The 23,508-nt window shown below is 44.7% G+C and overlaps 1 protein-coding gene across 2 annotated transcripts in view; it reads left to right on the top strand.

Annotated features, from left to right (window-relative positions):
- Nucleotides 1-23,508, top strand: part of LOC118083811 (transmembrane 9 superfamily member 2) — a 61,258-nt gene that overhangs the window by 23,402 nt on the left and 14,348 nt on the right. For both annotated transcript variants that reach the window (XM_060270535.2, XM_060270534.2), the window contains 10 exons: nucleotides 5,030-5,141; nucleotides 6,882-6,961; nucleotides 8,216-8,324; nucleotides 13,086-13,218; nucleotides 15,813-15,932; nucleotides 16,828-16,885; nucleotides 19,250-19,409; nucleotides 20,104-20,255; nucleotides 21,246-21,357; nucleotides 23,041-23,212. In XM_060270535.2, the coding sequence (XP_060126518.2) occupies nucleotides 5,030-5,141; nucleotides 6,882-6,961; nucleotides 8,216-8,324; nucleotides 13,086-13,218; nucleotides 15,813-15,932; nucleotides 16,828-16,885; nucleotides 19,250-19,409; nucleotides 20,104-20,255; nucleotides 21,246-21,357; nucleotides 23,041-23,212 (1,208 nt within the window). The remainder of the gene's footprint in view (nucleotides 1-5,029; nucleotides 5,142-6,881; nucleotides 6,962-8,215; nucleotides 8,325-13,085; nucleotides 13,219-15,812; nucleotides 15,933-16,827; nucleotides 16,886-19,249; nucleotides 19,410-20,103; nucleotides 20,256-21,245; nucleotides 21,358-23,040; nucleotides 23,213-23,508) is intronic.

Consider the following 23,508-nt stretch of genomic DNA (forward strand, 5'->3'; position numbering starts at 1 on the left):
TCCGCACGGCGCTGCCAGGCACCGATCCAGCAAGCCGCCTCCTCCTCCTCCTCCTCTTGCCTCACCTCTTCCTCCTCCTGCCGCGGCTCAGCCTCACAAACGTGCAACTCTGAGGCTTTACGCACTTCTCCTAAAACGGACACCCGCTGCCTCACGCTGCACGGGAAATGCTTTTTGTCCCTGGGTCCCTTCGCGCTCTTTTCTGGCGCTGAATCAAGGCGACGACCCCTCCCCTTCCCTTTCTTCCTTCCTCTCTCTCGTTCTTATTCTTTCTTTCCCTCTCCTTCCTTCCTTCTTTATCTCTGTCTTCTCTCCCTCTTTCTTTCTTTTTCTTTCCTTCTTTATTCCTTCCTTCCTACTCTTCTTTCTCTCACCTCTTTCCTTCCTCTCTCCCTCCTGCTCCCTCTTTCCTTCCTTCCTTCCTTCCTTCCTTCCTTCCTTCCTTCCTTCCTTCCTTCCTTCCTTCCTTCCTTCCTTCTGTCCTTCCCATCTTTCTTCCTCTCCCTCATTCTTAATTCTTTCTTTCCCTCTACTTCCTTCCTTCTTTCTCCCTTTCCGTCTTCTCTCCCTCTTTCGTTTTCTTTCCTTCTTTATTCCCTTCCTTATTTCCTACTCTTCTTTCTCTCTCCTCTTTCCTTCCTTCCTCTCTCCCTCCCACTCCCTCTTTCTTTCCTTCCTTCCTTCCTTCCTTCCTTCCTTCCTTCCTTCCCTCCCTCCCTCCCTCCCTCCCTCCCTCCCTCCTTCCCTCCCCTCCCTCCCTCCCTCCCTCCCTCCTTCCCTCCCCTCCCTCTCCCTCTCCTCAGAAACATAGGATGCTGCTTTATACTTCTGGCCCTTAAACCCTGGAACCAGGAGAGCAGCTCCAGTGAGTCAACCTCAGCCAGTCCCTTTGGTGAAGGGTGGTGGCTCACTGGCAGAACATCTGTCCTGCATGCAGAAGGACCCCAGCATCTCCAGGTACAAGTAGCTCTGCAAAGGTCCGGCATGAAACCCTAGTGAGCCTCCACCACCCAGTGCAGTTACCAAAAATCATTTTTCAATAAATTGTACAATAATTGTACATTTGAATATCTACTTGCCATTATTCTGACTAGGTTTCTGCTTTCAGAGCTAGTTATTACTTACATTATTACAAAAAACAGTAATAATTGAATGCAGTGAGAATAATTTATGATAATAAAGAGTGGACACATAGTCCTACAGATACAACCGGCCCTTTGAGGGTGACCAAACTGCTGATGCGGCCCCCGATGAATTTGAGTTTGACACCCCTGTATCTCTCATTCTCTAGTGTTTGTCTTTATGGGAGGCACCGTGAGATTTTGTGCTCAATAAGAAGTTGAAACACATTTTCTCTGTGCCTATCTACAATATCTATCTATTATCAATCAATCAATCAATCAATCACAAAACTGATGTTTGCTGCCACATGTAGTCTGAAGATATATTGTAAGAGAATGGTTTGAGGTGCTTGAAAATACGGGTTGCTTCACCTGCAATGCCTGCTATCTTCTCTCCCTCCATTAGGTGGTCCTGTAGTTCCTTGTAAGAGTACTGATCTACTTTGCTTCAAGGGAAGGAGACGGGTTAGAGTGAAAATGTTAGCCCTTTCCTTTGGAGTTGAGCTTGATCTGGCCTGTGTTTCTTCTGTGTTGCTGTCAGTGGCATTGAACCAGCTCTGCAAGTAGTGGGAGGTCACTCCTGGCAAAATGTGGATGGAGTTGCATTTTGTAAGGCTTTTCAAATCACAATGAAGATTGCTTTTATTTTTTTAAGCTCTGCATTCTGGAAACTTAGCATTAAACAGCAGTGGGGAGGTGTTCAACAGTTTGATCCAACACCCCAGCAAACTGGGGAAGGGCCATAGCTCAGTGAGAGCGCTTTGCAAGCAGAAGGTGTCATGTTCAATCTCTGGAGTCTCCAGATTGAGCTGGGGATGCTCCCTTTTCGAAATCCTGGAGTACCATTTGCCAGTCATTGTGGACAATCCTGAGCAAAATGAACCAGGAGCACGAAAAGCTGCATTATACCATGTTCTGGCTCCCCAGTTTTGGAAGCAGCATCAAAAATAAATTGGATGCAATGCTGGTTGGGCAGAGCTCTCTGCCCTGGTGGGAATGCAGATACCCCAATCATCAGATCAAAAATGGTGGTGGGGGCAATACCTCCCCCCCAGCCAATCTGCATGTGTCAGCCGAGGAGAGTGGGCTGTATGTGTGCCATGAGAATGTGCGTGCAAGATTATGGAGTGGTCACGCCCTCCGTTTTCATGTGCTGCTTGGCTAAAATTAAAATTGGCCAGCCTTGTTCTACAGCTATTTCAAAGAAATAACTGGCAGCAAAACATTAACCGAGAGGGTTGAAATCTGTAAGTGTATAATGGGCCCAAAAGAGCTCTTATAGTAGCTGTTTCCAGGCTGTCGGTGCTGACTCACAACTCCTGGAGGACTGTTGAGTGTTGTTTCTAGGGCTCAGCCTCAAGAGTTAGGTTAGGCTCCTTGGGTTAAACTCTGCTCTATTCTCCCTGCCCCTCTAGTTGTTCTGCTTCCTGTGTCTTGAAGCTCCTTGCCAGAATGATAGGGAAGGGGTGTGAACCAGATACCCGATAGGGATGGGTAATGCGTATTAGGAGCCACGTGGTCCAGATTCTACCATGGTCATTTCCCTTTCCTTCTGACAACTCTCTGATGTCAGAAGCAGCTCCACAAGTGTTGCTTTTTCTGCAGGTCTGCAGGGATGGTGAAAGTTGCATCTTACAAACCCTTTCCCAGCTGTATTGCTTTTTAGAAGTATGCGAGCTCTGTTCATGGTGAATCTAACAACCTTAGGCTGAGTTGTTTGCATGGAATTAAAATGCGGATATTAATACTTCTCTTATTTGTCAGGGAATCCTAAGATTTCAATCCCATTTACCTCTTCAGTGGGCATGCCTTCTTGTTTAGGAACCCCCAATTCACGGGCAGGTGTTGTAACTGGAGCACAGTGAGTCAGTTGCAGGTTATTCAAGGTGTCCAGGCCTCTTTTTTCTCATGTTGCAAATTGTTAGGTTCACACAACATGAAAGTTGTTACAAAACTCACCTGGACTTGAAATAATAAAAAGTTGCCTTTTGAATTCATAGCTGCAGGGTAACTTAAATGTCTTCCCATTGCTTTGTTCGCTGCAGATTCTTGTACATAAATAAATAAATAAATTGCAAGTTGCTTTGCTATGCTTCGGGGATCTGTTCCTTTGCTTTGGGGTCCGTTCCCAGTCTGCTTGCAGAAGTAAATTGCGCAGGCTGCTTTCAATTGTCATACATGAAAAATGGCTCAAGTGTCTTTTTCACTGCAATTATCACAACAAAGCAGCTGATACATCAGGGGTGGGGAACTTGTGGCCTTCCAGTTGCTGTTGGATTTCCATCCATCCTTTGTCTCCGCAGCCAGAGGCTGTATGCTTCTGAGTATCAGTTGCTGGAAAATGAAGGAGAGGGAAATGCTCTTGTGCTTGAGCTTTTGTTTTGGGCTTCCCATGGGCATCTGGCTAGCCACTCTGAGAACAGGATACTGGACTGGATGGGCCATTATGTTCCTATGCTTATAGTCAGCATGCTATGGGATGTTGGCAATTGTAGTCCCACAGCATCTGGGGTGCTCAAGCTTCCTCAGTTGTGCAATAGCTGTCTTATATATTCTTGGGTTGTGCTGGGTGGGTGGGGATGCTGGTACTTTATAACATAGCAATGTCCATATTCTTACCTCTCTCGCCCCGATCTGGCCACAGTGATCCATGCGACGATCACCTCCAGGCTTGACTATTGTAACTCGCTCTACGCAGGGTTGCCCTTAAAGCTGACCCAGAAACTCCAGCGGGTGCAGAATGCCGCGGCGAGGCTCCTTACAGGGTCCCGGCCGCGGGATCACATTCATCCAGTGCTTTACCAGCTGCACTGGCTCCCGGTGGAGTACAGGATCAGGTTTAAGGTGCTGGTTTTGACCTTTAAAGCCCTATGCGACTTGGGACCCTCGTACCTACAGGACCGCCTCTCCTGGTATGCCCCACGGAGGACCTTAAGGTCCACAAATAATAATATTCTGGAGATCCCGAGTCATAAGATGGCTAGATTGGCCTCTACTAGAGCCAGGGCCTTTTCAGTACTGGCCCCAACCTGGTGGAACGCTCTTTCCCAGGAGACCAGGGCCCTGCGGGATTTGTCATCTTTCCGCAGGGCCTGCAAGACAGAGCTGTTCCGCCTGGCCTTTGGGTTATTCTCAGCCTGACCCCTGTGTTTTCCTCCCTCATGGCTTGGATTTATGGCCTACTTGAAATGAGGCTGCACTTTAAATTTTAATACTGTATTTTAATCTGTATTTTAATTAATTGTTTTTATGTTTTATTGTAATTCTGTTGGTGTCAGCCGCCCTGAGCCCGGTTTTTGACTGGGGAGGGCGGGGTATAAATAAAAATTTATTATTATTATTATTAAAGAAAAATTGATAGTTGGTCACTTGCAAAGTGCCCCTTAACCTTATAATGCTGCTTTTGATTCTGTGGATGCTCTTGGATTTCACTTTCTTCAGGTTGCGTATGGCTACTCATTTTGAATTAGTCAACATAGTGTGGGGGACAATTGTGTAATGACCATATTATACCTGGCATGTATGCTGGAATGCCTGGTTCTTGGCCTCTTACATGGAGTGTATCTAATACTAATAAACTTTTTTTTGGAGGGGGGGAAGTAGCATGTGTTATGACCCTGGATTTTGGGGCTGGTGCATAAAGCTAGCTTGTGATTTGAAGTAATAAGCTCCCAAACAACACTGGAGTTTACATTCAGACTTGTTTTGTGCTCAGAAGCCATATTCATTGTTTTTGCAATGTGCGTTTAATTCACAAAAAATTCTCTGGACTCTGAAAAACACTTGGCACTTCAGGCAAAGTGATTCAGAAAAACAAAAACATTTAACACTATGCCAGTGAATCTGTAGAAATTGCAGTGAAGGTTCTTGCATCATCAGGTGTGATAAACTATATTTTATCTTTGTAGTTATAAACAAACGGATATAAACAATTTGTCTTGTGAAGGCCCCCCCATGGAAATCTCTGCAGAGTTTAACAGCAAGCTGAATCTGATTTACAGTTACTCTGTGAAATTTGAAGTAAGTACAAGAGAGATGTTTTGCAGCTATAATTTCTTAAAACGGTTCAGATTATCAGTTTTTATAGGCAATGGGGGAGCAACCTGGGTACAGTGGTGCCTCGCTTAACGAATGCCCTGCTTAATGAAATTTCCGCTTAACGAAAGGATTTTTCGAGCGGAGGTTGCCTCACTAGATGAATTCGTTTTATGAAAAATTCGTCTAGCGAATCGCGGTTTCCCATAGGAATGCATTGAAATTCAATTAATGCGTTCCTATGGGCAAAAAAAAAAATCAAAAAAATTTCAATGCATTCCTATGGGATTCGCTAGACAAATTTTTCATTATAAGAAAAGACCCGTGGAACGAATGAAATTCGTCTAGCGAGGCACCACTGTATTTATTTTAAATTCAGAGTTAGCTGTCTATTTAGCCCAGGCATCCCCAAACTGCGGCCCTCCAGATGTTTTGGCCTACAACTCCCATGATCCCTAGCTAACAGGACCAGTGGTCAGGGAATATGGGAATTGTAGTCCAAAACATCTGGAGGGCCGAAGTTTGGGGATGCCTGATTTAGCCTGAAACCCCAATAAGTTGTTTAATGTAGTTCATTTTTAATTTTTGAAGTATAAGTAATCGTACAAACATCCCACAGTTGAACACGTAAATATATACTGCACTCAGTTACATATGACATAGTCGATTGATATTTCTCCAAATAGAGCTTGTTTTTCATGATTATGATTAATATATACCATGTGCTATCCAAGAATAACCTTGCATTTTTTTAAGGGAGATTGGGAGCCTTTTCCACAAAGGAACAAGCCCTTCTCTTCTAGTTGCTTAGCCTATATTGAGCACACATTTAGTTGCTGAGCCAAATTGGGGTGGAAGGAATGACTCTGCTTTAATCTCTTAATGAAAAGTTGGTGTTGGCACTGAACGACTGATTGACAGCCTGCTTAGAGGAGAGTCCTGATTGAATATGACACAGCATGGTCAACTGCAGAGAGGGCTTAGTAGCTTGATTTCCATATCCGCTCCATTCCCAATAGCTGTGTTGAGACTAACCCCAAAGGGTGGCAATTAAAGTTAGGTTTTTGTGATGCAAGACACCTGTATTGCAAGGAAGTCGGCGGAGACCATTAGCTAGCTTTTGCCCAGGCAGCCAAATGGCCGTCATGGGCTAACAACTTTCATTTTTCCTTCCAAATGGAATGTGACTTGAACCCATGACCTTGAAGTGCAAGCTTCTGTATCCTGTTACCATTCCATTGAGCCACTCAGTCCTCTTAATTTGACTACATGAATGAACTGCCTGTCAATATTTGGCTTTTTAAGAAGACTTAATTTAACTTGGGTATGTAACGTTAACTTCATTAAAAACCACAAGATGTTTTGTACCCTATGGGAGTATCTGCTTTTACAGGTAAATCACCTTGCACCAGTAGCTGTATTGTCCACACTGATCTCAGTATATGCAGGTACTGCTCCCCCCCTTCTACCAATCAGATATTTTTCTATGCAGCACCATTGTACATTCCTCACTATAGAAAAGGACAGTTATTGAGTGCATGGATTGAGACCTCCTTTTAGCTTCCGGTTGCAGCTAGTGGTTTGTTTTCTGGTGTAACAGACACAGTTGCACCTACTCCCAGGTTAGCTTACCCAATGAGTTAGTTTAGCTAGTGATAATTAAATATATGAAGACTTGTTTTCTGAGAAGTGTTCCATTGTTCATCTCATACTTTTACCGTGCAGGAGAACAACAATATTAAGTGGGCTTCGAGATGGGACTACATCTTGGAATCCATGCCCCATACCAACATCCAGTGGTTTAGGTAAGAGATGTTGAAAGTTCTGAAAGAAATAGCTTGCAGCAAAACTCGGAAGATCTGAATCTTGCTTTATTTTGGGGGGAATTGGAACTTGTGGTTAGAAAGAAGGCAGCTAGCATTCAAGCCAGCCAACGTCTCATGTTTTCATTTGTGGACTTAGTTTCCTCAGGACTGGCCCTCTTGGGAGCTGCTCAAAGTATTGTGTTTCATGCAAAGAATGTGCCTTCTGTATCCTGAAGAAAAGCAATCGGCACTTTTTACTTTCATCTTCTCGTTTCAGAGAATTTCTGAGATGTTACAGTTGATCACATTCTTTTAATGCTGTCATTTGATTTGTTTTGGAGTTTTATCTCTGAGTTTTTTATTTACTGTTAAGGAAAAAAGCTCACAGTGAATGTGGATTGAGTTCCCCCCTTCCCCTTTAAAAAAATATGATGATAAAGGGGAAACCTCTTCTCAGTCTTGAAGCACACAGTACAAAGTAAGCATGTATCAAACAAACTATGGTTTGAGGAACCAGACTGGTTTGTTACATCTGAACAAATATCACCTGGCATACCATACTTTGTAAATGGCCACAAACTAGGATCTGATGCTATGTTTGAAAACCACAGCTGAAGAAAAACTGTTCACACCCAAACTGTTCACATCCAAACTGTTCACATCCAAACTGTTGGTTTGGGAAGTTGCTCTGCTGTTGGTGTCTGATGTTTGAGATACCATCTGCAATGTGCAACTGGAGGTGAAATGACCAAACTGTGGCTTGTCTGTACTTGGAAACCCACTTCATGGGTTAGAATCTAAACTCTTTAGTGCAAATCATGGTTTGTGTCGGAGTTCAAAGGGGCATAAAGTTCATATGCACGTGTGCTTCTGATACATATATTTTAATCATGAAATGCTTAGTGTAGTGTTATAAGGCATAGGTCAAATATTATAAAAGCCTGTCATAAAGCAGGTCTGCAGGGTTTCAGTCGTGAGTCTTTCCCAGTCCTGCCCGGAGATGTCAGGGCAGCACCTAAAACCTAAAACCCAACCTAAAATACTTTTCATCAAGCAGTTCATCATAGCACCGTCCCTTGTTCATTTTTGACTAATCCTATTTAAAGTTTCGAATCACTCTTGCAATGCTGCTAGTTTTGCCACTGATCTTCTGCCCTGGACTTGAGTGTTCAGTGCTACATCATAGACTTAAGAATTGTGTCTGATGCCACATAGGATCGGTTTACTATCTCTGGGTTTGCTTTTCACTTGCAGCATAATGAATTCCCTTGTAATTGTGCTCTTCTTGTCTGGAATGGTTGCCATGATCCTTCTGAGGACTTTGCATAAAGATATTGCAAGATACAACCAGATTGACTCCTCAGTAAGTAAAATGGGGTTCTGAAATTGGGGGGGGGCAGAGCTGGACTAATGTGCTGGTGCTGCAAGGGAACAATGGCGATTCTGAGTAGCTTTGTGAAGTCTAGAGGCTAGCATAGCAGTCCCCCTTCTCAGTTGAGGGCAAGATGTGCCACTATAACTGTTGCAACACTGGGAAGAAAAGATGGGCACTTTGCTCCCTACCTTAACACAAGAACACAAGAAGAGCCTTGCTGGGCGAGGCCCAAGGCCCACCTAGACCACCACCCTGTTCTTCTCACAGTGATCAGAAATATTCCTATGGGACACCCACAAGCAGGACATGAGTGCAATAGCAATTCTCACCAATTTTGATCCCCAGCAGTTGGTATTCAGAGGCATGCTGCCTTCCACAGTGGAGGTGGAACCTAGGCAATATGGCTACCATCCATTCATGGCCTTGACCTACACTGATTTATCTAATCCTCTTTTAGAGACATCCAAGATGGTGGCCATGGCTACCCCTAGGGAGAGCAAATTCCATAGTTGCACCGTGAAAAGTACATCCTTTTGCCTGCCCTGAATCTTCCAACATTCAGCTTAACTGAAAGACCCCAAGTTCTAGTCTTGTGGGAGAAGGAGAACAGATGATGCAGAGCTGAGAGGGAGATGACAGAGGAACTCTTGCCCCTTCTGCAGCAACCATTTGTTGCTTTCCTTGGGAGCCATTCCTAAAGGCCAGGCATTTCTTGCTTTCCTTTGTCTTTCCATTTCCCCAGCCGCTCACTAGAAAGCTACAGGTGGTCTGCTTGGGAAGTGGTTCCTGTGGCCGCTTCAGTGAAGAGCTCTTAAAACTTTAAGCAAATAGGCCGTATTTACTTAGCTAATTAAAGCAAAAGTCTGCAAAATACAGACTTTCCATCAGCTGTCATTTGGAAGTAATGAACAGCCTTACAAAAATCCTGCTTTCCCAAGGTGAGGAGTGCCTTGCTTCATATGAAACAAATCAGGGGCTCAGCTCTCATGCTTTGCTTAGGTAATTTGATTTATTCACTGGCAAGACACTACAGTCAAACTTCGGTTTGCGACCGCCTCCGTTTGCGACTGCTTCGGTTTCCGACCACTGCGGACCCAGAAGTGTTTACATCCAGGTTCCGTGGTGCTCAGATGCCCAGAAGCGATCTGCGCAGCGTGTGTGTGTGCAGAAGCGCTCTATCGGTGCTTTGTGCATGCACAGAAGCATGCCTCGGGGAGCGATGAACTCGGGGAGCGACCGGCTCCATGGAACCAATTGTGGTCGTAAACGGAGGTATGACTGTATCAAGCTTTAAAGGCAGCAGTGTTGGTGCGGCAAGAACTTTCTATGTCTCAGGTTTCTAGGGAAAATATTTTTTTGCTGCATTGTCTCCTTGCAGGGGGAGTTTAATCATGGCTTAACTTTCCCAGATATGCTGCATGAGCAGTGATTTGGCAACCTAAATATCATATGTTGGGGAACCTTAAACTTATATTCTTAACCAACCCCATAGAAGCTTTTCTTTTCAGCTTCCTAGTTATTTGGCTCCCAGGATTCTAACCAAGGTTACACAGAATAGAATGTGTCCCACCACACCCTTCTATGGAAAGTGCCCACCTTTGGAGGGTGGAAGAATTGCTGGGTGCCTGAGTAACAAGAATCAAAGAATCTTAGAGTTGGAAAGGACTTGATGATCATTTAGTTCAACCCCCTGCAATGCAATAATCTCAGCTAAAGGATCCATGACAGATGGCCATCCAACCTCTGTTTAAAAAACTCCAAAGAAGGACAGTTTACCACCTCTTGTGAGAGTCTGTTCCCTTGTGGAACAGCTCTTGCTGTCAGAAAGCTTTTCTGAATGTTTAGTCAGAATCTCCTTTCTTGTAACTTGAAGCCATTGGTTTGAGTCCTGCCCTCCAGAGCAGGAGAAAACAAGCATGCTCCCTCTTCCATGTGACTGCCCTTGAGGTATTTGAATATGGCTGTCGTATCTCCTCTCAGTCTCCACTTTTCCAGGCTAAACATTCCCAGCTCCTTCAAATGCTCCTCATAAGGCTTACTTTTCAGAGCATTGATCATCTTGGTTTCCTTCTTCTGCACACCTTCCAGCTTGTCAACATCCTTCTTAAAGTTTATCCTACCTAAAGTGTCTTTGTTTAGTGCAGGAACAAGATTGCAGAGGACAAGAAACAATTTCCAGGCCACTTTTCAATAAGTAATGTAGATTGCATTGGTAATGATAGGGAAGGGAAGTAAAGTTATTGAGCTTCTATTTCATTGTTCTCCCCAACTGCAAATTTGGTAGAGAAAGAGTGTGTTTGAAGCAAGGTTGTCGCCTTGAGAGGAGTTACTCTAGGAATAGCTGTGTGGCCTGTTGATTAACACACTCTTCCCAGAAAGGGCTCCAGTCAAACCAGTTGCTGATCAGCAAATCTTGTATGGGCAGATGCTCAGTAAGCAAGTTGGGTGGATGAGTCCAAAATGTTCACCTCATTTTCTTTAATTTCACCAGGTAATTAACAACCTCTGTTTTGGTGCATAGAGGACTCCTGGTATTTTGACGTGGGGTTCTCATCTGACTGAATGGATCTCAGTTGATTAAGAAAATGAATTTTATTTGATTGAAATTCTGATGTACTTGTTTTTTACTGGAACTGTCGTTTTGAAGGGAAACAAGCATGGTTCCTTGCCTTTAGATAGCATACACCATTTAAAAAGATAGCATATACCATGAACATATGTGGTGTATCACATGTATGCATTGCAGCAGGTGGAAACATAGAGAAATGAAAACATGTTGGCAAACTGCCAATGTGTTTTATTTTGCCCAGTGCATTTTGGAAAGATGAATTGCCTTCATCGGGGCATCTTAGAAACACATTTTTTTAAAACAGTATCAGAACAACCCTTTAAAAATATTAAAAATAATTCCCCCTGAGCTATCTCACTATGGAGGCTCAGCAAAATATGTGCTCAAGTATTTCTTAAGTGAGTGTTGGCACCTCCTTTTTCTAGACTGGCTTTTGTTAACTGGACAGGAATGGAGATGCCCATTGCCAAGTGCTTTGAGGTACATTGCACAATGTTTGATTTGAAAGGAAATTTTGAGCTTTGAAAAGGGAGTTTGCCACTAAACCTTTGCCATGAAGGTGTTCCCTGCCATTGGGAATGAGAAGAAAAGTTAAGGATGTTAACAATATGGAGTGAAAAAAGGAGTGACTCATTTTGGGGAGTAGTATTCTGCCACAAAGTTCTGTTTAGAGAACTTAAGCTAACATTTGGTCACATTGGTGCAGTAACTAACCCCAGATGAAAAAGAGGGAAATGAACGTTTCAGCAGTGCTGGGGGTGCAGAACACAGCGTCCTTGATTTGGAACAGCATTTTTGATTTCATGTTTTATTCCGCTGCCTTGTTGCTCCCTATAGTGCCACCCTATAGTAACAATAAATAAATAAATAAATAAATATTATTTATACCCCGCCCATCTGACTGGGTTTCCCCAGCCACTCTGGGCGGCTTCCAGCAAAATATTAAAAAACAATAATTTATTAAACATTAAAAGCTTCCCTAAACAGGGCTGCCTTCAGATGTCCTCTAAAAGCCTGGTAGTTGTTTTTCTCTTTGACATCTGGTGGGAGGGCGTTCCACAGGGCGGGTGCCACTACCGAGAAGGCCCTCTGCCTGGTTCCCTGTAACTTGGCTTCTCGCAGCAAGGGAACCGCCAGAAGGCCCTCGGCACTGGACCTCAGAACGATGGAGGTGGAGATGCTCCTTCAGGTATACTGGACCGAGGCCGTTTAGGGCTTTAAAGGTCAGCACCAACACTTTGAATTGTGCTTGGACACGTACTGGGAGCCAATGTAAGTCTTTCAAGACGGGTGTTATGTGGTCTCGGTGGCTGCTCCCAGTCACCAGTCTAGCTGCTGCATTCTGGATTAATTGTAGTTTCTGGGTTACCTTCAAAGGTGACCACATAGACCACATAGAGCGCATTGCAGTAGTCCAAGCGAGAGATAACTAGAGCATGCACCACTCTGGTGAGACAGTCCGCGGGCAGGTAGGGTCTCAGCCTGCGTACCAGGTGGAGCTGAAAAACAGCTGCCCTGGATACAGAATTGACCTGCGCCTCCATGGACAGCTGTGAGTCCAGAATGACTCCCAGGCTGCGCACCTGGTCCTTCAGGGGCACAGTTACCCCATTCAGGACCAGGGAGTCCTCCACACCTGCCCGCCTCCTGTCCCCCACAAAGAGTACTTCTGTCTTGTCAGGATTCAACCTCAATCTGTTAGCCGCCATCCAACCTCCTGTGTGGAAACCACAGGAGTTGACACCTGATAGAACCTAGGCCTTGGTTTTGTGGCATGGTATTTCCTTTCCTTTCATGTCAGATTTGAAACTGGCTTGTTAGTCAACAGAAGACAAAGATGGATAAATGCGTTGAATGCTCGCGATAGCACTTAAATTGAACATGATCTTTTGTTTAATATCAATTAACATTGCGGCACTCTAGCTAAGCATGTTAGTGTTTGTTTCTCCTTCTCAAGATAAGTGTTTCTTAATATATCTGCATCCTCTGCACACGCAAGCCCCCCCCCCCCAGCAGCCCATTAGGGAGTTGTAAAACCAGTGAGTAACAACGCTGATGCAATTAGTCCCCTTCAGAAACAAAATCTGGAAGATAATCAGGCTAGGAAAGTGAATTTCACGTCTGGCTTGTACTAATTCACTGTTGCATGATGTATGCCTAATAAAGAGATGTTATTACAGGAGGACGCCCAGGAGGAGTTTGGGTGGAAGCTGGTCCATGGAGATGTGTTTAGGCCTCCCAGGAAGGGCATGCTGCTCTCTGTCTTCCTGGGGCAAGGGACGCAGATTTTCATAATGACATTTATTACCTTATGTAAGTAGCAGGAGGTTGGTTGAAATCATCATCGTTATTTATGCAAGACCGGCTTTCTGTGTGTTTTTGTTGTTGTTGTTAATAATAATATTGATATTTACCACCTTATGCCGAGTCACACCTTGGGTCAACTTAGCTCAGCATTGTCTACATGGATTGTCAGCGGCTCTTTTGAGAGCTGCTGCCAGTCAGTGTTCACTGTACTTAGCTCGATAGACCAGTGGTCTGACTGAATAAGGCAGCTTCCTGTCTGTTCTTGTGCTGCCTGTTTTCATATGCAATTCCACCCCACATAAACCTGGGGACAGCTGGCCGCTGGGAAGATGGATACTTTGAGGCAGCAGCTGTAGTCATCAGGAGAAAAGATTGTGTGTGTGTGTGTGTGTGTGTGTGTGTGTGTGTGTAAGCTCACCACCCTACAGTTATGCACAGTGGAGCTGAGTGGTCACAAAACCAACTGAGATCTTGAGGACTAGTAACCTAGGAGGATGCCTTATTCCAAGTCAGACCATTGTTTCATCTAGCCCAGTATTGTTGTCTACACTGACTGTCAGTGGCTTAAGGTGGAGGCATCCTCAGTCTTACTTGAAGATGCAGTGGGGTTGAACCTGGGGCTTTCTTTGTGCAAAGCAAACACTGTGTACTGCTTAGGTGCAACCCTTCCCTCACACACACGAAAGAAAGAAAGACAGGAATGGTGTAGTTTTCTAAGGCAGAGTATTTCGTTGTTTGATGTTTCAGGAAACTCTGAGCTTTAGCTGAGATTCCTGCATTGCAGGGGGTGGACTTAGATGGCTGCCAGGGTCCTTTCCTAGTCTACAATTCAATGGTTCTTTTCATTGGGAGCTTGCCAAGGGTTATTTGGTTGGGAGGATCAGTACTGACAAGCAGTCTTTCCCTTTTAGAAGAAGCCTTGCTATCAATACTGATCATCTGCACCCTCAGTTCAAACCGCAGAATGGTAGAGTTGGAAGGGACCCTGAGGGTCATCTAGTCCCTGCAATGCAGGAATCTTTTTAGCCAGGTGTAGGGCTTGAACCCACAACCTGGAGATCTGCAGTCCCGTGCTCTGCCAACTAAGCCATCCCAGCAGTTCAGTGAGGCTGCCTAGTGCTCCCATGCATTTGCCTGCAAACATGTCCCAGAAGCCTTGGCAGCGTAATGGGGTCCTGTGGTGGGTCTTCCTTGTCTGGTGATTCCCATAGGGGAAAGGATTCCCCACAGGACATAAAGCTGTTCTAAAACTGGGATGGGGAACCTCTGGCCTTCCAAAAGCTTGCTGGGCTCCTAACTCCCATTAGCCCCAGCTGCTGTGGCCATTGGTGAGGGCTGCAGTCCAATGATAGCTGGAGCCCACAGGTTCCTCCCATAGCTGTCAAGTTCTCCCCTTTTTTAAGGGATATTCCCTTTTGCTGAATAGGCTTCCTCATGAGAAAAGGGAAAACTTGACAGCTATGTTCCTCACTCCTTTCAAAAGCTTGATGCGTGAGGGGAAGACCTTATCTCGATGACAGAGCACCTGCTTTGCTTGCAAAAGGCCCCCTCATGTCTCTAGGCAGGGCTGCGAGACTCCCCCACTCCCCGGCCTGAAATCCTGGAGAGCTGCTATCTCCCCACAACTGCGTACAAGTGTGGCACAGGAAATAATTAAATAACTTGTTTTAAACTGCATAATGGCTGGAAAGGGGCAGAAACAGCCCAAAAAGAGCAGGAAAACTGCAAATACAGTGGTACCTCTACTTACGAATTTAATGCGTTCCGAATGCACATTTGTAAGTCGAAAAAAATTGTAAGTCGAATCCCATAGGAATGCATTGGGAGAAAAAAATTGTAAGTCGAAGCAACCCTATCTAAAAATTCGTAAGTAGAAAAAATCCTATCTAAACCGCATCCAAGGTGGCGGACGTAGCTCCATTTGTAAGTAGAAAAAATCGTAAGTAGAGTTATTTGTAAGTAGAGGTACCACTGTATGGCATGAAAAGAGTGGGGAAATGGATAGCAATCTCAGGGGCCTTTACAGCTTTGACCCCATGAGCCTTTGCATCGACCTTTGAGGCCTGTGGAGAGTTGGAGTTTGAGAAAGGAAGTCTGGAGGGAGCGATTGTGGTGGCGTTTGGCAGAGTTTGGCTTTCACGTATATGCACGGTACCCAGGAACGTTGAGTCTTGCGTTAGTGGGGAGATCCCTGTATTGAGCTAGATGGACCCAATGGTCTGAACTAGCATAAGGCAACTCCTTACATTCCGATTTTGGGTGGGGGCATTTATGATTTTTAATTTATATCCTGCCCTTATTCCATTATGGAGCACAGGGCAGCTAACAGCAGGTCAATAAAGTAACCAGATGGAAAAAATTCCCATCACTAAAAGCCACAATATTGCAGTTGAAATACAGTAAAACCAGCAGTTGGTAAATATATTGGAAAATCATATACTTCCAAGATCTAAACACCTGGACAAATAGGAAATGTCTTCACCCTGTGTTTTGAAAGTTTCAACCTTGGGGGCACATTTGCATTTTTGGAACATTGCACCAATTTACATCAGGGAACCTCTTCTGTCACACACTTTTGTTCTCTGTGTTCACACTTTCAGTCCTTGCCTGCCTTGGATTCCTTTCGCCAGCCAACAGGGGGGCCTTGATGACCTGTGCCGTTGTGTTGTGGGTCTTGCTGGGGACCCCAGCAGGCTATGTATCTGCTCGGATGTACAAAAGTAAGTGCAAGCCTTGTGTAATGGAATGTGGCCAGGCTGTTGTTGAAACCACAGAGATTGTGCTCAGCGGCCGGTGGTACCCAATTGAGACTGGTAGGGTGGAAGTGGGGGGGGGGCAACAGTAGGCGGACAATGATATGCAAAGTTAGAGCCAAGGACTGGCAGAGCCTGCTGAATCTAGTTTTGCTGTCATGCTCCTCCCATCAGAATTCTATAAGGGCAGCACTGAGGGTAAGGAAACATATAACCTGGGTTGGTTATATGTTAGCAGGCAGGCAAGTGTGGGTTGGGTGGGGGTGGGGCAGCGCCCCCATTCACCTCCGCTGATCATACTAGGAAGTGGAAAGCCAAGGGTGGTTCCTGCCCAGCCCTTGATTGGCTGTCCTGGGTCAAAATCTCTTAGCCTTTCTTCTGCCTTGTAGAATGGGAACTGCTAGTGATTTTTCACTGGTTTAGCAGGGACAGGAAAGACCAAGAGGTAACAGAATAAGACAATGGGTGTTCTTATCAGTGTTTACCTCCCCACTCCTTTTCTGAACTGCAGTGCCCTCTCTCTTTCTCATGACCCTTTGCAAATTGGTTGTGAAACATGGGGAGGTTTGCTTGAAGTGTTACACAAGTACATAGGATGGGGGGGGGGGGAGCCTGAAAAGCTTTACTGGATCCTAGCTGTCAATTATGAACAGGATATTGAGCTGGTTTGAATTATGGGAGAGGATCATTATCAGCACTCCTTGGGGTTCAGTTTCTATAAGCAGGGAAGATTCAGAGCAGTTCATAGTACTATGGTGAACAATATAGTGTTAAAATTATTGAGAATTAAACATATATATAAATTCTTCCAGCTACTATAAAAGTGTTAAATGTAGTGATTACCTTTTTCTTCTCTTCTCAGCATTTAGAGGTGAAAAATGGAAGACAAATGTGTTGCTGACAGCTCTGTTGTGTCCAGGGTTAGTATTCCCCACACCTTTCTTTTTATAAAACTCATTTTCTGCATTGCAAATTGGTTAATATGCACAAAGGCCTATGCTTCTTACCTCACATGACTGACAGTTACTCCAGTTCTAGATTCAGGTAGATGTTGGTCTGACGCAGTTGAAATATATAAAAAAATATAAAAAATTGTCCAGTAGCACCTTAGAGACCAACTAAGTTTGTTCTTGGTATAAGCTTTCGTGTGCATGCACACTTCTTCAGATACACCGAAACAGAAGTCACCAGATGTCAACAGGTTTACCATACCCATTGAGTCAATCACCCGTCTCCTACTACCCTCCTGAGAAAAACCCCACCCCACCCTCCCACTATATATAAGGGTCTGGTGACTTCTGTTTCAGTGTATCTGAAGAAGTGTGCATATCTGAATATTACTCCAGTTGTAATCTAATCCAGTTGTACGCATGCAGCTCCTCTTCATTTCCATGTTCTTGAGTGCATGCAACTATGAACCAGATCCCCATGTTTGTAAGTGCATCAATTGTTCCTGTTTTACTTTCTTTTTAAAATCCCTCTTCTATTTTAACAAACTATCTTTGGTAAGTCTTGGGTGCCTTAACTGTGGTATGCTTATGGTAGTATTGAAGCAAAACTTAACTGGTTAGCAAACTCTTCAAGCTACGGTGTCATGCATTGACTTTTAGTCGATTGTTAGTGGTGCTTTAAGTCAAGAGTCTCTGATTCTAAACCTCCACTGCCTTGTGGGACATCTTTGGGAGGAGAAAAGTCTAAGGAGTAAACTCTACCCAAATCTGGAGCGGGAGTCGTTGAGGTGGTTGGGTGGCACCTTTTACGCCTCCTTCTGGCAACTCCTGCAGCCCAGCCATTGCTATACACATTGCTCTGCTTTCGCTTGGACCACATCAGCAATGCTGAGATGGTTAAGAGTCACTTCAGCACTGAGCAAACTATGGTTAGGACAGTGTTGCTGGTGTTTCTGCTTGCAAAGTGACATGTGGGACTTGGCGGTCTTAGGAAGCATGGTTGTAACTATTTCTTTCAAAATTTAAAAATACCTATAGACAGTGGACTAGAAATGAGACTGTTTGGCAGCAGGGTGTGAAATAGCCTGATACCAGAAGTCCCAACCAGAAATGTACATCCTGGCTATCATCTAGATGACTATCTTGGCAAAGTACAAAATGGCAAAATACCATGCTGATAGTTTTAATTCCAATGTGCAAATTCCATTTCATAGAAGTTGAATAATTGCCTGGGGTGGTGGGGACAGCACAAAATAAGAACAGATGTCTTGATTATGCTGTGCTAGTTTGGCAAATTTGCATAATGCCATAAACAGCCTGAGGCAGTTACGTACACTGGGTTGATTTTGAGAATTTGTAGACTAGCAGGATTCCCCTCCCCCAACCCTCTTCTCCCTTTGGAGGAGTGAAAGAGAGTTTTGCTTTGCTTTGCTTAGGCAAAGCTTAACAACAACAACAACCACAACAACCACAACAACCTGCCTTTGTACACAACAGTGATAGGTTTGCAAGGATATCCATCTTGTAGGAGATTAGATGGCATTTGTCCCCTAAATATTCCTGGCTGAAAAAGAAAGATATAATTTTTCTATGACTTAATTAGAATTGGCTTCCTCTTTGCTTTTGGTCCAATATGGCAGTGCATGGAGCATTGTACTTTTGGCTTTAAAAATGCTTTTGCAATGAGTCCCAGGCTGCAGAGTGTGGCAATGGCCTTGCCTGAAGCCAGCTGATGTTCAGCTGACGCTCCCTTCTGTTCATTGCATGGTGGTGGTTTCAGCTGCCGATGATGTGCTACAGTGAAACTATGGCTTCTGTAGAGGATGCAATATATTGGTGCAGGCATAGATGCTGCTTGTGGTAGGATAAAGAAATGAATTCCTTCCCTTGAAGGACCCTTACATGCACCTGTTGGTTAGGAAAGGGCTGGGGAACCTCAGGGTTCTGCCTCCACAGTCTGAGGTAGTAATGCTTGTGAATACCATTTGCTGGAAACCACAGGAAGGGAGAGTTGCTGTTGCTCTCTCAGGTTCTGGTTGCGGGTTTCCTGTTGGGGCACCTGGTTAGTCACTGTGAAAGCAGGCTGCTGGACTGGATGGGCCTTTGTCTTGATCCAGGCACCCCCAAACTTCGGCCCTCCAGATGTTTTGGACTACAATTCCCATCTTCCCCGACCACTGGTCCTGTTAGCTAGGGATCATGGGAGTTGTAGGCCAAAACATCTGGAGGGCCGCAGTTTGGGGATGCCTGTCCTGATCCATCTGGGTTCTTGTTAGGTTCTTAAATTAGGAACACCATGCCAACACTGAACCTGGTCATCTTCTGTTCCCTCAGAATTGTCTTTGCTGACTTCTTCATAATGAACCTTATTCTTTGGGTGAAAGGATCCTCAGCTGCTATTCCCTTTGGCACGCTGGTTGCTATCTTGGCCATGTGGTTTGGAATATCTGTCCCATTAACCTTTGTCGGTGCATATTTTGGATTCAAGGAGAAGGTGGGTTAGAAATTCAGTAGAATGTATTTTACACACACACACACACACACACACACACACACACACACACACACACACACACACCATAGCTGCCAAGTTTTCCCTCTTCTCGCAAGGAACCCTATTCAACATAAGGGAATTTCCCTTAAAAAAGGGAGAACTTGGCAGCTATGACACACACACTTAAAGCTACTTATTATACCACTTGAGAATTCCTTTCATTTCTTGAACCCATGGACCTGGGTCTAAAGGATGATGAGCAGAAGGAGAAAATATATTCATGTTGTTTGGCAACCTTTGCACAATCACTGCCAGAAGACTTCTTGCAGTATAGCACCAATGTGTTGTGTTGCAGCACGAGTTAAAGAAGATCCGGGCTGCAGCATTTCGACTACAGCAGCCCATGGAAAGTTTTTGAGGGGGTCTTCTGCAAAGATAGGAACATCTCTGGATTTGGGACTGCTTTTCCTACACAGAGGTCTTTCATTCAGATCAGAAATGGCCCTCCAAGTACATGGGTGCATTAGCCATAATTGTTGCCTGTTGTGGGAATAATCATATTTCTACATATTGAAATTGTTGCACCTTTTAAATGTGGCTTTGCTGTTTCCTTAGATGTGTCTGCCATGTTAATTTTGTGTGTGTGTGTGTGTGTGTGTGTGTGTGTGTGTTTGTTTTTGTTTACTTTCCCTAGCCCATTGAGCACCCGGTGCGTACAAACCAGATTCCTCGTCAAATCCCGGAGCAGTCCTTTTTCACCAAGCCTCTTCCGGGCATCATCATGGGAGGCATCCTCCCCTTTGGGTGTATCTTTATCCAGCTCTTCTTCATTTTAAACAGCATTTGGTGAGCATTTCCTCCTTTTCTGAATTTGAAATTACCAAGCTACATGTCGGGCACACTGCTGTTTCTTTGTGAGAAATAATTAAATGAAGAAAGACTGCTGTGTGTGCCCAAAGCACCCATCTATAGAAGAGGTTGCCTGCTGGCTCTCTGCATGGTTTACTGCTCTCCTTGTCTCCTTCCCATTGTCTCCTGCTGGGGTTTGGTCATTCATTTGTTCTTCAAAACAGCAGGTGCTAGTCTGGGTGCAGATCCCTTAAAGATCTTGCCCCTAACTGAAGGGAAGAGAGTGCAATGAAAAACAGATGTAGCTGAAATACAGCTCCCAAATGCTCCCAAGGGGGGGATCAAAATTTTTTGGGAAAGGAACAAAAAAGCACAGGAAAAAGAGAATATATTTTACAATGAAGCAACATCCAAACTAACCAATATATCATTCAGGAGTTGATGTTATCCAATTCTGGAAGTTTATAAAATCCCATAGAATGTTTTATATAGAATTACAGTTGGGCCATGAAAGGAGCCAGAGAGGATGTTGCATACTTAGAAAGTGGTTCTAAAGTTGAATCATACCGTGAAGCTGTTGTGTGTCTGTTTGAGTCACTGTTCTGGACCCATTGCCTTTCAGTTGGTAATCTATGTACAGAACAACAACTTATTCAGAAGCACAGGTGCATAAGTTGGTATGTGATAGAGAGAGGTTTCTGAGTTCAGGTAGGTGAGAGGTGGGAACCTGACAGATGGAAGCTTGTTTGGCTGAGAATTTGAGGCTTTGGATTCTCAAAAACCACAGCCTAATTGCCAGACATTAAACATATCATGAATTGTAGTCTTTAACCAACTTGGGGGGGGGGGGTGAGGGCTGGAACTCTTCCTGCTGTGACAATGCCACCTGCAATCCTTGTTAGGCCTTCATGATTCTAAACCTTGAGAAAGGAGGGAGGGTGCAGAGATCTTGGGCGAAGGTTAACCCAGTGACTTCTCTCATTCCAGGTCTCACCAAATGTACTACATGTTCGGCTTCTTGTTCTTAGTCTTTATCATCCTCCTGATTACATGCTCAGAAGCAACGGTCTTGCTGTGCTATTTTCATCTATGTGCCGAGGTAAAACCGACCTGCCGCTTCCATTGCCAAGCTTAGTATGTTGCTGGACGGGAATCGGCTTCCAGCTGGCAGCATCAGGGAGGCTGAGCCAACACCTGAAGCTTGCTGGTGCATCGGTGCCCCATTGCGTTGGAAAGATTTATGCGTGTTGTGGCTGCCAGCTGTGCGTAATAGACCTTCTGGTTGGAAGGGAAAGTGGGTGACGCTATGTTTGGGAAGCCTGGACTCCTTTCTGTGGAATAAGCAGCTTGGCTGTGAGGGCAACTGTTTAGGAATAGCGGCGGAGGAAAACACTTCTGCATGGCGGCAGTAGGCCAAGATGCCAAGGGGTGGGGAGTGAAACTGAGGATCCCCTCCCTTTCTATTTGCTGTTGCCAACGTAACAGACTGCTGCAGCTTTCAGTGCCAAATCAGTCTTTGTAATGTATCATCAAGATGCGATTGCGTCTGCATACCAGCTGGAATGAAAAAACCCAAAAAGCATAGGTTGTTGTCCCCTTGTTACATTTGCCATCTTTGTGTCCCATTCCCTTGCTAAGTAGCTCCATCCTGAAAATTACTTTTTACCCAGGACTCAATGAAAGCCATAGTTTAGCTACTCGGAAGAAAGAATTGCAAGTCTGGGTGCAGATCCCTTTGGGATCTTGCCTCTAACTAAAGGGAAGAGAGTGCAATGTGACATTAGTCCTGAAAGTGTATAGGCTTGGTGATGATTTTGAAAGCCAAAGGGGTGGACCGGTCAAAGCTTTGGTGGATTGCACTAAACTCCTCCCCGTGACCTGCAGGAACAGCAGAAAAAAGTCATACAAATGTATGCAGATTGTGTAATATAAAAGTGGTGGTGTTTTATATTGTTTTATATTGGTGCTGTTATTAGTGGCGGAGTCACAGAGATGTTGCTTCATTATGTGGACAGTCTATAATACTCCATTCTCATACTTGTGGTAGACAGATTTTGGGGGTTTGGCACGCTGCAAGCAGATGTCTTGAGTGAAGGGACCAGCTGCATTGAGTGAAGATACCTGAGGCCTGCCATGCAAATAAGCTCTTAAGTGTAGGAATTAGTTTCAATTTTCTAGATAACATGGGTGAGCCGCAAACAGGGTTCTGAACTGTTTGTTGTGCCCCTGGGCTGAAGAAGAACAGCTCTTTGGTCAAATGACACTAGGCTGAGGGGGGGGGGGTTAGTCAGCTTTTTCTCTGTCTCTAAAATGCGCAGGCACACGCCTCTCTTTTTCACACACACACACACACACACACACACACACACACACTTACATGCAGACACATTCCCACAGAAAAAAACATGTAGGCACAGACCATTCATCTCACCTCTCCTTTGTAGCACTTTGCTCTCACGGCAGTGTTGACGCAAGTTCTCTTGGCTGGTAAGATGCAGCAACAGGACAGTGTCAGGAGGAGGAAGAGAAGGGCAAACCGAAGAAGCACCTGATTTTGCAGGGGCTGGCAGGCCATGGAAGCGGCTTGGTAGGCCAGATTTGTCCTGCAGGGATTTGTGAAATAGAATTCTGGGAAACAAATCTAAAAAAGCATAGTTCAGACTAGTAAGTGTGGACAGGTGCAAGGACAGCTTAAGGCTTGTCCACTAAATAAACATGGGAAGGATTTTTTTGGGTCTTTCATGCTTTCCCTGCCTCTTAACCTCTTTTGATTTGCCTCTAGGATTATCATTGGTGGTGGAGGTCATTCTTAACCAGCAGCTTCACCGCCGTCTATCTCTTCATCTATGCAGTCCATTATTTCTTCTCAAAACTTCAGATCACAGGAACTGCCAGCACCATTTTATACTTCGGATATACAATGATCATGGTCTTGATTTTCTTCCTTTTTACTGGTGAGTTGATTTCTCAAGTCTTTGAGCGTCTCAGAGTTGGGAGATGTGTCTTACGTATAGGGGCATATGCGAAGGCACCTTGTACCAAGCTAGACTTTGGTTCCATGCAAGTTAGGATTCGCTGCCCTCTGCCTTAGATGAGTCATCCTGCCTGTGATCCTTTGAACAGGAGGTGCTATGGATTGAAGGTGAGGCCTTCTGCTTGCAAGGTTCATACTACATTGCTACTCAGCTGCAAGCTCTTCCTTTCTCCCCCGCCCCTGATATCTTAAAGTCCCAGTATGGCAGAATATGGG

This window comes from Zootoca vivipara, chromosome Z2, assembly GCF_965207765.1.
Source record: "Zootoca vivipara chromosome Z2, rZooViv2.hap1.1, whole genome shotgun sequence".
NCBI classification, from domain to species: Eukaryota; Metazoa; Chordata; class Lepidosauria; order Squamata; family Lacertidae; genus Zootoca; species Zootoca vivipara.